The sequence below is a fragment of the Corella eumyota genome, chromosome 6 (genome assembly GCF_963082875.1).
Source record: "Corella eumyota chromosome 6, kaCorEumy4.1, whole genome shotgun sequence".
Classification (NCBI taxonomy): Eukaryota; Metazoa; Chordata; class Ascidiacea; order Phlebobranchia; family Corellidae; genus Corella; species Corella eumyota.
In genome coordinates this window covers 11,131,986-11,146,355 of record NC_137495.1, presented here as the reverse complement: position 1 = coordinate 11,146,355, position 14,370 = coordinate 11,131,986, and the positions used below count along the sequence as shown (strand labels likewise).

At 30.4% G+C, this 14,370-nt stretch overlaps 1 protein-coding gene across 1 annotated transcript; it reads left to right on the top strand.

Moving 5' to 3' along the window:
- The first annotated feature begins 7,750 nt into the window (after window positions 1-7,750).
- Window positions 7,751-8,526, top strand: LOC145755847 (uncharacterized). Its single transcript, XM_082572083.1, has 3 exons — window positions 7,751-7,938; window positions 8,024-8,254; window positions 8,367-8,526. The coding sequence occupies exons 1-3, from the start codon at window positions 7,751-7,753 to the stop codon at window positions 8,524-8,526; spliced, it is 579 nt and encodes a 192-aa protein (XP_082428209.1).
- Window positions 8,527-14,370: the final 5,844 nt, after the last annotated feature.

Here is a 14,370-nt window from a genome sequence, read left to right as displayed (position 1 = left end):
AAATTAAAAGAAAATTATTTTTATTACCTGGACTCGCGGTGGTCGACATTGGTGAATACGAAAATCTACATCGAGAATTCTTTCTAAAATAAAAAAAAATAGGTTAATTTTTGCAAAAAATATGGTATAATTATGTTCGCAAAATTATCACCAGGACTCGGGGTGGGCGACGTCGGTGAATACATGATATTCACATCGGGAATTATTTCTAAAATGAAAAAATTTGTTAATTTTTGCCAAAAAAAAATAAGGTATAATTATGTTTACCTCTTCGTAAATTTGTTAGCGGTCCGTTACCGCAAACATATTCAATTTTTCCTAAAAAAAATTAATGAAGTTAAAATGAAATACTTTTATTTGTAGGTATGCGAGATTGCTAAAGAAACCTGCTCGAATGTTATTTGGCACACCTAACAAGTAAATAAGCTTGTATGATGCACAATTCTGTTATGATCCTCGTGCTCTTGCAGAGATTCAAAATTTTGGTAACATGAGTAACAATACATTGCTGTCTTAAATCGTTTCAAGTAATATTTATCAAATTGAAGTGACCAAAGATTGAAAAATCTCGGATCTATATAGCACGAAATCATGTTTTAAGTATTAGCTATGATGCAACATCCTGACCGCATTTCCTGATGCAGATGCAATCCATATGCAACGAAAATTTCATGATGTGCAATACTTTTAAAATCTTTATAACTTCGAGAAATTCGCACAAAGATATCACACTTTTTTACCGAAATCCAAACATCATGAGCCAACAGCATTTAGATATCAGCATGTTAGAAGGAAACTGGTATCCCGGAGAAAACCATGATTTTACGGATTCGCAAATAGTACCAGATGAATATTCTACCGAATAATTCTAACAACTTTAAAAATCCCAAACCCAAAGAAATTTTGATGCGGAGAAAAATGAAAGCAAAATCGGCTGAAGGTAAGCCCAAATCTCTTGAATATGTGTTGCAGAGCATCGATAATAAACGAAAATTACCACCTGGTGCTGTTTCGTCCAACCCGAGGTTAACGTCAACGTATTTAACCGTTTATTCGCACAACACAAAATGATATCAAGAAGATTTGTATCATTTGCTTAATGCACTTTGGGGGAATCATCCTATGCTTCAAGGCTATCCAAATAATAACGAATTCAGCTTGAATGTCATATATTACTGCGGCCTTTTGGATAGCGATGAACCCTGAGCTGTGAGGGAGAAAATTTGCCTAACGGTAGAAACTGCTTTGAAAGTTGACATTCAAATCAAGCTACATCACTGCCAGTCGATTTACAACTTACCTAAATAAATAAAATGATTCAATGAAAGAAGCCTAAAATTTGAAATTCTACACCCCTCTAAGCAACATGCCACCAAGGAAGATGCTTGGAGGAACCTCAAATAAAAAAATAAATATAATCCAATCTATTATTTCAAAAAAGAATGTCAATCTTTATTGTATTACAGTCGTTCGTGTATTCAAGATATTTTTATCGTATTCATGCCTTTAATCATTATTGTATTATAATCGTTCGTGTATTTGGGTAATATATAAATAAAATTGTTTACATTAACATACAAGTCTTAAGCTTCAAGCTTTACACCTTAAAAATCTCTTCGACTACGTCACAGTAGCTATAAGCCTTACACCAATATGCATAAAAAAATTCGCTTCTTGACAGGAAAAAGCTGCGACTACGTCACAGTTTTTAGCTATATGCTTAAACAATTAAAATAACTATAAAGAATAAACAAATCATCATAATAAATATACAAAAAATATAATAAACAAACAAAGAAAATATATGAACTTGAATTTTAAATTAACCGGATTTTGACTTTGAACTTCATTTGACCGCCAAACGTTTCCATAAAAGCCTTTAATACACTACTGACGTTTGTTAAAAAGTTGTTGGAATTGGCCATTTGTAAAATTAAAAACGTTTTTAAAAATTAAATAATAGTTCATTTAGAACAATCACGAATTCATTAAAACATAACTTTAAATATTAAAAAAAACACAGTTATGTGTCTTGAAATTGTTAAACCTTTTTTTTAATGCAAAAAACATTTTTTATTTTAATCGGAAATTTTCATAATACGAAAACTAATTTTATCAGAAATATTTGTTTTTTTAGGTGGCTAAAGGTGTTAAGTTATAATTTTATTTTATTAAATAAAAACTAGATAAAGGCGGGATAATGCTTGAATTAAAACCCGTTTTTTATTCAAATACTAAAGAAGTTTAATTTCTCCTTTTTATATAGATTAATCACCCGCTGGGCACTGCTGCTAATATAACAAGATAGCATACATTTATATATATTTCTTTTCGGGGAATAACCTTATTAACAGCATAGTTGTATGCTTTAAAAACTTTAAATAATTTTTTTTATTGAGCTTTGTAATCGAACTGAAACACCTTTGGTTTAGAAACACAGCAGAAGTTTAATCAGCAGTTCTGACTCAGCCTCAATTAAATTTGGATTGCTACACAATGAAAAATATTTTTTGTAAAATATATCACCCTAAACTTTTTTTAAATTTTCGATTTTCTCTATCTAAATTAGGAAAATAATTTTTAAAAATAGATATTAAATTTTGAAACAAGCAATTTTTGCTTCATAAACCTACTTTATTTTTATAGGTCGAATAATGTTATGCCAAAAAATGTGTGCTATACAAGCAAGTAAAAGTGAAGCAGGCAGAAGTCACTATCATTATCCTGAATGCCTTACAATATTTTTAAGAAAATAACATTTTGTTAGGCATTTAAACAAGCATGAAATAAAAAAGGTAATTAAACCCTTGGTTATAACTAATTAAGGTACTCAGATTATTTGTAACCAACCAAATTTTAAATTTAAAAATTTTGTAATTCTTATGCATATACAAAAAATCTTCCCGAAGTTACAAAGAAAGAATGTGAAAAAAAGGTTTGTGAAGTTTTATTCTTTGTCTTAGAAATTTACAAGCCTTTGGTCAAAATAATGTTTTAATATAAATAGGCTAATATATATTTATAAATTTTTTTTTAAGAGAATAAACTATAATATGCAAAATTTTGTATGTATCTTTTGTAACAACCTTTGATTTAATGTTCTACATCTCAACTTAACTATTTATTATAAATTGTTTAAGCTGTAATACTAAAAAAAACAAATAATGGACACAATTTTTATAAATGTGGGTACCTTTTAATGCCATGTTTATAAAAACCTCAGTTAATAATAACAAAAAAATAGGGCTTGATTATAATTTATACTAATTCATTTTACAATAAATGTCATCCAAAAATAAAAGACAAGTTGTTTAATTCAAAAGGTGAAATTATTTACTAGAAAACAGTATATTAAAAACCCAGTTAAAGTATTACTTCGTCAATACATAACACGCCTAGAGCCACACCAATATTTTTTTAAATCAAATGTAAAATATATAAAAGTCACAATAACTTTGTTTATAAAATGTATAGAAAATTGTTTTAATAAAATAATTTTTTTATGGTTTTACATATACTAGTTGTCGGAGATGGAGAATTTAAATGTCGTCATTGCAACCAGTCATTTCAACACTTTGTTTTCTCCAGAAGACCTGGGGAAAAACTTATGGCAGACCGAAAGGCCAGCCATATGCATTAATAAGAAATCTGGTATTTTTGTTGTTGCTTGTGCAAACAGGGGTGCTTTGGCCCCGATTCATGTTAGAAAACATCGAACTTTGGAATCACAATGCACTGATGAAGAATGTGAGACCCTGTTAAAAAACAGCGGAAACTTTACTCCGGGAATGGAACGCCCTCACCTTAAGGCTACAAGATATGCGGACTATTCTGATCACAAATTATTTCCACTTAATGACTTTAGCCAGTTAACAAACACAAACCTTGTTAACAAGCAATCACTAAAAAATATGAAAATTTATTTAAAAAAGCCAGTTTCCCACTAATAATTTATAGTGATTTTGCTAGCTTAGGTTATTCAGACCGGCTGAAGTATTTTTCAGTTTTCAATAATGAAATAACTTATTATGCAAAATTACAAAGGGTGAGGGTTACTTTTGGTATTGTCAATGCCCCGAATCAGAAAAACAGCGAACCTGCATGCATGAAAACATTGCAAAGGCATTCTCCTTGACTTACCACCCAGAAACTTTCAACAAACAAACAGGTTTGCACACGTTTTTAAAATAACATATTACACAAACAGAGGTTGATTTTATGTTTGTTACAGTTTAAGAACCAACTGAGATGGACCAGAAATAAATGGATTATTTCCGAACAGAAAAAACAATTCCTTTGGGTATTTCCAGATCAATCGCAACCACCTGCCATTTTGGTCCTAGATGAGATAGTTCAACTCTACATAAAAGAATTTCAAAAACCATAACTGCTTATGGTTTTAATCAAATTTGGAATGATAAATATTTTTGTTTTTTTCACAATTTTTATTACCGGAAAAGGGAACTTTTTAAATGTTTTGACAACTGCAGGTTAAATAATGACCAATATCCAAAACCATAAAAGTGACTACTACAATTTTAACAACAAAACAATTGTTTTAATAAAATTAATTTCATTCCTGATTAGGGGAATTCAGGTAAAAAAAGCACGACTAATAATTTTAGTTATATAATTTGTGCTATGTGAATTTATAAAGTAGACTTTTTTAATGGTATGCCTAAACTTGATAAAACTAAAAGTGGTGTTATATGGGAAGGAATATCTTCGTCCTTATTAAATTGTTGTAATTGGGAGTAAAAAATAAACAACCTCTGTGATTTATATTTTTCAAAAGAATCACATTGCGGTTGAAAGAAATTTGAAAACGATATTTTTTGATAATTGCAACACCATTCCAATGAATGATATTCGCAATGTTGTATTGCATTTTGCAGCACTGCAAAATTATGTTTATGATTTTTGCTATGCTAAATATGGCAATTTTCCAAAGATTTTGGTTGGTGATGGCAATTGGTCCAACACTTTTAAACGTTCAGGTTAAATAAATTTTGTTTAGATTTTTAGTTTTTTAAGGCAAAAAAATTGTTTTGCAATATATATTTTTTTTAAATATTAAACATTTTTTATTGAAATTAAATGAAAATAATCTATTTTTTTTATTTGTTTCTTTTTACAGTTGAAGCTCTTACAGCTGTCATAGAGTTGTGTACCCATGGTTTGGATTTTAAAGTAATGTGGTAAAGATATACAAAGAAAATAATTGGCAGGGGTTTTTATGTGGTAAATACTATTTGTGCAATAAAAACAGCAGGAGAGTGTTTTATTGACAACGTAGTGTAATTTTAAAAGGATCAAAAAACAATCCATGGCAACTAAAAACTTGTCACCAAAATTTTTCTCCATGGATGGGACCTGGTTCAGCAAATAGTTCACTTGGTAAACACTGAGCACATAAAGGGAAAAGTACTTAACCAGCCAACATGTACAAAATCAGAAAAAAACTCTAATTCAAACATATCACAAGATCATATTTAAATGCTTTGCATAATTACCCATCGTTAAGTTAATGGTTGTTGCTTTTCTTTATGTATTATATTTTGGTATTTTTGATTTGATGCTTTGAATTGTTATCACTGTTTCACATTTCTGTATAAATTCATACCTGACTAGCTATATCAGAAATGTAAACTTGGGGTTGTCTTGCAAAAGACAACAGCCCATCAACATGGTCTCTTGCCGGAGTAATACTTTCATGTAGTAACATACCCCATAAGGGCAACAGATTACATTTTATACATCTTTTTATTTTATGTTGATAGCATTAAATGTTATTAATTCCGTTTGGTGCCATACCATATAGGAAAACACGTACGTAGGCGAAGCTACTATCGGCTTAAACAAGTATTGTTTTTGCCAACCGTCTTAAAACTTTTAGAACGACTATAAAAATTTTGCTCTACCTAAAATACAGTCAGGGCAACCTGCCCTGACTGTAAAAACTTTTGTTAATTTTTTTTATATTGACTCCAAATATATTCTGGCCCAACTACAAAATAACTTTGGGCAGACCGCAAATAAATTCGAATATCTATTAGTTTCGCACGCCCGAATTTAACAAGGCGTAATAACTGAAGTATGGCAAATGTGCCTTTTTTAAAAAAAATTTAAAATCTGAAATGACGTCATAATTTTACACCGCATAACGTCATTATATAGGCGTTTATCCTCAAAAACAATAAAAAATTAGTTCAAAATATGTTTAATGAATTATTAAAATTTTGGTAAAGTAAATTGACTCGTTTAAGGTAAAAATAACTTTATAATATACACATTTGTTATTAAATAACTTGTTAACGATCTTTTTTACGCTTAAAAACTGCTTGGAAAACGTATTAAAACTAGATTTATTTGATAAATAAAATATGGTTCGAAATCATTTGATTATTTTTAACATAAATTTCTGTAGATAAACATGAGACAAAATTTTAAATGCTTTAAATTGATATTTGAGTTTTATTTAATAAATAAACATTTAAATATAGTAACTAAACAAATAATATTTTTTAATTATGATTGTAATTTACTAATATCATAATATACATTAGACCAAATCTTTAATGCTTAATTCATAAACATCAACCTATTTTTTTGTTTTTGTGTTTTATTATGTGTATTGCGAGGCACGGCGTCGCTACATCCTAAGCAGTGCGGCGCTGTGGCTTTTAATTTCTAAGCGGCTTTACGCCTGATTATTTCTATTATTTTCTTTATTACTTGTCAGTGGTTCTAGACCGCGACTGGACATACGGTTTTAATGCGTGAAATCCTCAGGATTTTCACTTGAGAAAATGTTCTTTGTTTAAATCGCATCTTTTCTTTTTTTCCTTTTTTTTATTTTTGCCTTTAAATTGCCTTGTTTTTATGATTAATACTTTTATATTTTAGTGATGTCTAACTGTAAACCTTTAGCTCTTTATGCAATACCAGTATCTTGTGTTAGTGTTATGTGTAGTTAGTCTTCTTATTTTTAGAGTTTTTATGTTAAGATACGCAAATAAGCAAAGTTTAAAAGCAAAATATCGATATTTAAGTTTTATTTAATAAACAAGTGTTAAAATATAATTAAAAAACAAAAATTAACTTTTATACACATTTTACTTAAAGTGTGTAGCCCACGCTTTTTGTTTAGTATAATATTTAAGAATTAAATTATTAGGAAAGGTATATGGAACAAATCCCATCCAAAATAGAACTTTTAAGTAGCCTAAGTTGTCTGTAGTTACAATTTTAAAATCAAAAAATTTCAATTTAAAAAAAAAGTCTAAAACGCAAATTGACGTCACTCCGGGAGATTATGACGTAACAATGAAAGTATATGAAGAGAATTATTAAAAGGTCTGCCATACTTTTAACTGAGTCTACTGACTTGATCGCAATTTGTTGTTCGTCTAGTAATTTACTTACTACCACGCAAAGATTCTGTTTGCTGTAATTAAGACAGTATTGTGCCAATATAAAGCGTAACGTCGGTTAATGGTCAGTCATCAATTAGATCGCGCGAAAAAGGTTTCAGTCTAGTTAGCAATCTGTCTTGTCTGCTTGTAGCGTATTAATTTTAGCTAGCTTGACAGAAGGCACGAGTGATAAAGTAATGACAATATAACCTTATTTGCAGACAGACAACAGGAGTGTAGGCAAGCGTTTTTTCAGTTTAGACGTTATACAACATCTATCTTATTTTTTAATAGCATCTACATTTTTGTTTCTGTTTATAAATTTTTAATTTACAATGGAATATTTTCGGCAAACTTCTGACTTTTCATTATCTGGTTCTGAATGTTCAAGTTCTAGCAGCTCTGATAACGTTCTACATGAAATACAACCGTTTATGTTTGAGCCTGAATATGCTGAAAATGAAACTTCCGAAGAAATAGCTACTGAAACTGTTGATATAAATGTCCTAAATAACACAGATTGGTAAGCTTAATACTTGATTATTGTATAGTAAGTAGTTTGTCACTGCTAACCATTGCAAAAAAAATTTAACTATATTTTATTGTAGGTGTGAATGTCAGGTTTGTACAGCAATGCCCAAACCTGAAGAATGTGTCTGTTGCAAAGCTTATCCCCAAATTATAGAAAAATTAGATCAGTTTTCAGAGATAAAGTGTATAACCCAACATCCAGGCTTCACATCTGTTTGCCTCGATGAGTGGGTGTTGGAAATGTCTTATTTTGGCTATAGACAACATCATGGCATACAATTATATGATGGCATTACCACTGTTCATGAGTAAGTTAGTTTAAAGTTTTTTTTAGAATTATTTTTGCTATAATGAAACTACCCAGTTAAAAAATATCTATATACACATAATTTTTAAAATAAAATCGATTCTATTTTTTAGAAAATATCGCTACACTGCGTACCGAAACTTTGTGAGATGGGTATGGAAATGGCTCGGAGAAAAACACAGAAAAATCATTCCTTCATGTGTTGTTACCACCATCCGAAATAAATACAGTTCGGAATTATACACAGGGTTTTTACCTGTTTTACATGATTAGCTTTTTTGTTTATTGGATTTTTGTTTATTATTACATGCACAAATAAAAAATAAAGCACAAGACAAAATTTCAATTTAATTTTTCAAAAGCGAGATTTGTAAGTAGCCAAGGCTTCTTCCTGTTCAGGGTGTTCATATTGTTTACAAAGAGGCTCTGGAATATTGATAGCCTCCCATTTTTTCCTAAAGCCTTCATATTCTTTTTCTATTGCACCCAACAGAATCGTAATAACTTTGTTGATATACTCTACAAAATACAAAATATGATTATTGTAAAAATTTGTAGACAGTTAAGAAACCATGATATTTCCACTAACCATAAGTGGGTTTTTTTCTAATTTTTCTTATTGAGTATTGTCCTTTTTTTGCCTTTGGGAAATAAACTGCAACTGTGGGAGTACCCTCGCTGCTCACTTGTAGATCTCTGTTGCAATTTTCATTATAATGAAGCACCGCCAAATATTGTCTGGGAGATAGAAAAACATGTGCAAAAAGTATATACTAAATTGTTGCTTTTACTGATTTTCCATATTCTTATAGCTACATACCTGCATAGCATTCCTGCAAAGGAAAATGCTCGCAATTTTGGAGCAAACTGTAACAGTAGACTGTTAAAGGCTTCTACAGATGATGTTTGTTTCATAGTGCTTAATTTTTTTATGTCCTTGCATAACCTCTTATTGTTTATAATTTTTTCGAGTTCAATGTAAACTGGTGAGCCTAAAAAAAATACAAAGTATATACATTATTACCATTAACACAAGACTTAAATAATTTCCAACTTTTCCAACCCCCCAAAAAATTACTTACAACTATTAATCCATTTTTTTAATTGCCTTTCATCACAAGTTAAATCATCATGTAGGCATTTCGGATACAACTCGCTGTCATGATTGTCATGCTTATCACAGACATGGTTTAATAACGATTTCCACTTGTCAACTATGAGTTGGCGATCATAGCCATCTGACGAGAGAGCACACCAGTACAAATGGTTGATAATACTCCTTGCCCATTCCTTTATTAGTTGACAACCATGCTTTTTTTCAGCAGCAATCAGGCTCTTCTTGACACCTATTTAATGAAAAAAGTTTTTACCTTGGCAATAAGAGTACAACATTATGTATATAATAAAGTAAACGCTTACTTTTTGCTACATGCCACACATCAAAAGTATGCTCAGTTGCTGACATGTTTTCCCTGACAAATTTGCAAATGACGATCAGTTACCAATGTTTTAATGTGGAATCCTTCACTGTGTAAAAAGTTCATTGACCTTAAAAAACCCTCTTTTTCCATCGCATTGCTGCTTGTGGTTTCATTGCTCTGCAAAACAAGAAATTATTTTTAAATACAATGTCAGTGATAAGGTTATTAAGTTTCAAAAACTAAGACTTACTTGTACTAATTGTAAATCAATTACTTTATTGCAATCCAAGTCCAGAACTGTGTAGGTGCCATACTTTGCACTATGTCCTGGACTATCTGCTCTTCCATCGCCACCAACAGTTAAATTTGCACCATTTGAAATTTTAATTTCATTTAATATAGAGGCTTGCTCAGATTTGTAAAAGTGATAAATCACTGGTTGAATGAAATTGGAAAAATGTCTTTTAAATGTGGTTTGCGAAATAGTAGCTATATTACTAGTTTCAAGCATTCGCAATACTTTGACGTATGAAAGGCCATTGCATATAATTGACCCAGATAACAAAAGATTTCCAGCCGGAATGTTTGATTCTAGTTTCGGCTGGCTGGGCCAAGACCTAGAGAAATCACACTTCCGACATGTCTGTGAAACTTCAATATAGCTTCCCATTCGATTGGAAATGTTTGCATTACAAAAACTGCCACAGAAAGGGCATAAGTTAAAAAGTTTCATTAAATTTTTGTGGTACACAACAAATTTTTCGTCTGTTCTTGAATCATCTTTGATAAGTTTCTGTTAAAAGAAAAAGTTTATGGAAATTACTATTTCGTTTAAAAAAAAGAAATAGTTTTTTTTGTTATAATAAGCTGTTAAAAAATAGCATTTATTTTTAAAAACAGTTCTACTTACAGCGTTGATTCTAGATCACTAACATTGTATGAGACATTTTCTAGGGCAAATGTTGGGTCACTCTGCTCATCATCCACAAAACTCAAATCGACATTTTCAAATTTTCTTTTTTTTTGTGGTGTTGAGGTGCTTACTGGACCAATAAATGGTTTCCAAGTTTGGCCAAATTCAAATTTCTCTACTGTAGCTTGAACTCCTATTAAATATTTAAAAAATTACACCTAATATTAAAATCTAGTGTAGTTTTTAAAAAAAATAGTCTATCATTTTATTAAAAAAGTGTTACCTATACTTGCTGTTTTAGTATCAGTCTGTGTATATTTTGACCGCACATGATGTGTTTTTAAAACATTTTGTGTTTGTGTTGAAGTGGCTTTACTTAGAGGTTTACATTGGGTTCCCATTTCGCAATATTTTTGTAGCCCAGATGTACTTGCCTCGGCTTCCATAACTACCTGCAAATCACTTTTGATGTGGATTGGTGAAACAACCTGCTTGTAAAAATAATTTGTCAACAATTTGTTAATAATTGCTAACATATAGCTTCTTACTAACCTTATGTGCTGGGTAGATTGAAGGAATAGCATCATTATTCAGGATAAGCTTTTTGGCAAATCCCATTGTAAACTGGTTAAAGTTTTTAAAATCTGTGGTTTTAAAATGCAAACTACATATTGTAGACTGCTTTTTTCCAGTCTTTGCATTCCAGTTACTTTTAGTTTTTTTAACAAAGAGTACCCACTCTTCTCGAAGTTGTGGGTGTTTGGGGAAATAAAACATACTAACATCTCTTTTGTCAGAATTTCCTTCACAATCAGCTACAACACACCAACTCGGCATTTTGATTGAACGATTTTTTTAAATGGCTTAGTAATTTAACCTTTTTCTAAAAAATGCTATATTGCAACACACCATTAGTAAACAAACAACAAAGTATATACATATTAAAGCCTTAAATGATTATATAAACTGAATAATTTAAGCTAGTTATACAATGAATAACATTGCTCTGTTACCTTACAAGCGCCTGAACTACAATCAACAATCAAAAATAGTATCAATCTGACTGACCTTCTGACAGGAAAATAAGCTACAAACAAAATAAAAACGCTAAAACATTATCAATTTCTACAAATTACTTAAATAACAGTATCACGCAGTGCTAAGCAATTAGGCTAACTATCGTGCCAGCATGTGATAAGACTGATTTTAATTAATCTGTGTAAGGCTTTTTTAGGGCAACTCACGCGCAAAGGCTAAATACTATTTACGTTTTAAGTTTGTAGTAAATAAGTTATAACCGAATAAATGCAACATGTTTAACAAAATATAAGGTTAAAACAAAGCGCAAGAATGTAATCTAATAAAGAATTTTAGTAGTTTAACCTGTCTAAAGTGTTGTCGTTTTTAAATTAGAATTTTGATTCGACGTGTAAGACTATTGTGACATCATAATCTCCCGGAGTGACGTCAGAACCCGTTTTGGACAATTTTTTTTTCTCGAAAATTAAAATTAAGTTTAAAAATAAATTAAACGTTTTTAAATGACGAACATTTATAATTAGCTATATGTTGGCATAAATATTAATTTTAAATTGAGTTGTTTTAGCATGGGCTACACACTTTAAGAAGTGTTTTATTAGAAAAGTTAAGTTTTACAAAATTTTATTACAATTTTTTTACTGATAATTTAAAACTTTATTGTATGTAAAATGTTTTTAACAAAACAAAATTTAACAGCGTGATTTTCATTTCCTGTGTAATTTACAAAAAAACTAGGAATTTTTTCGCACATTTAAGTAATAGTCCAGCGACTCCAGATCTTTTTGCACCATTAACTAACACCAAAAGTGTTAAACGCACTTACAAGCTCTGGACACAAATTTCACATTTAAAAAAAAATAAAAGAACATGATATAGTTTAGGCCAACTTGAAATTTTCTTAACTAAAATATACCTTATTAATATTTTAGATAAATTTAAATAAAATTACGAATTTAACATTTTTATTTCGTTAAAATCATTGCGTTTATATTAATAAAAATGAATACGCCTTATAATTATATATAAAGTACTAAATTAAAAAAAATTTAATGATTTTAAACTTTTTTTTTTTTTAAGTTTAATATGTTTTAACAAACAAATGCAGTTGGATTCATTCAATATAATTTTTTTGAATTTTTCGTAAATTTCTTGACAAAAATAATTTTTTTAATTCTTTTCAACACTGGGTAGTGCAAAATGTTTAACTTAACTCCTGTTCACACGACAGGTAACGTTGCGTTACGTAGCTTTACGAGTTTGTGGTGTTCACTAAATTAATTGTAATAATTTACATTTATATGTGTTGTTCTACATTCTTTAATTGCATGTTTCTAATTTTCCAATTAATGACGTCAAACGCACCACAGGTGCTTCAAGTAAAAAAGCGTTAGTTACTAAACCAAACACATTTTTTTCATTTCTTAGTTGTAGAAAACACGTGCTCCCATTCTCTGTTGTAGAACTTACAGTAAAGTTAATATTGTTTTCTTTATTTAACGTTTTAACAAACTACTTATTATTTATCCATTCCATTTGAATAAGGCAATAAATTTGACAAACAAATTGTGTAATTATTGGCATTCTTGAGTTCTATTTATAAACGACACGACGTTAACAGTAATACTTTTATTGTTATACGGAAAAACACTCACACGGTTTGATTAAAAGTTACTTTACAAGATCAGCTAGTTTGCTAGACTGACGTTAGTTACAGTTACATTGCGGTTTGTAGGTCCTAAGATTTCGACATGCAACGGTGACCAACTATCGGTAGATTTGTCCGACAATTACCCTGGATAATTTTTATATCGCTACTAATACCGGTATTTTTGACGTCACCGCAATTGTCGCGCTTGTCTTAGTTTCGGTAAAACGGGGATATTTTTAAATTGGCACAAACTTTTGTCAGGCCCTTGCATTAAATAGTTGGAAAACATTTCACTTTTGCTCGGCCTTAAGATTCTTAAAACTGGATCGATGAATAAAAGATCTGCCAAAAAAGACACACCATCGGTACGCACTGGCATATTTAAATCGGTCAGGTTCGGCGATATGTTTTCGTCTTTATCATTACTACTAAGACTTTTATCCCCAACTGCATTATTTGGACTAAAAAAAGTTAACTGGTCTTTAAATTTATTTTGACTGTTACGAACAAGTTCGTTAACAGAATTTTAATAAAGCAATAGGTTATTTAATAAAGCAATAGGTTAGCTAAATAACGCGAGTGCGAATATATTGCAAACAATTTAGGGTGGACATTGTTCACGTTGTCCTTATGGCTAGATCCGCCACTTATCTGGACTAAGACAACCTGTTGCAAGCGGTCATCTGCAATTTGAGAGAACTACCGCTTAAATTTTTTTTTTTAATTATGTGCAATGAACCGTGTCTTACGTCACTAAGCGATCATTTTAACGGTATTAGTCTCGCAAAATTCGCCTATGTAAATAGGGTGAATATGATGATAACCAACTATCGGTAGATTGATGAAGAATGTTTATATTGTTTTAGTATTTATAGCAAAACCAAGAGCCAATAAAAGTCCGTTCGTTGTATAGCCTTTGGCCTACGTACAGGTTACGTGGCTAATTCTCGATTTTAGAGTGCAAACTTGTGAAAAGTTTGTTGTCGTCCACATAATCACCATGATTTTTTGTTTTTATGGTGTCGTTTACGCAATCGTGAATATGCATGAGGAAACGGCATTGATGTTGCAGAACTGGCTGCAAACATATGAAA

Excerpts from the sequence above, each read along its gene's own strand:
- LOC145755847 (XM_082572083.1), top strand. The coding sequence starts at position 7,751 with ATGGAATATTTTCGGCAAACTTCTGACTTTTCATTATCTGGTTCTGAA. Across the intron at positions 7,939-8,023 it reads GTCCTAAATAACACAGATTG|GTGTGAATGTCAGGTTTGTA; the intron begins GTAAGCTTAATA and ends ATTTTATTGTAG. Across the intron at positions 8,255-8,366 it reads GGCATTACCACTGTTCATGA|AAAATATCGCTACACTGCGT; the intron begins GTAAGTTAGTTT and ends TCTATTTTTTAG.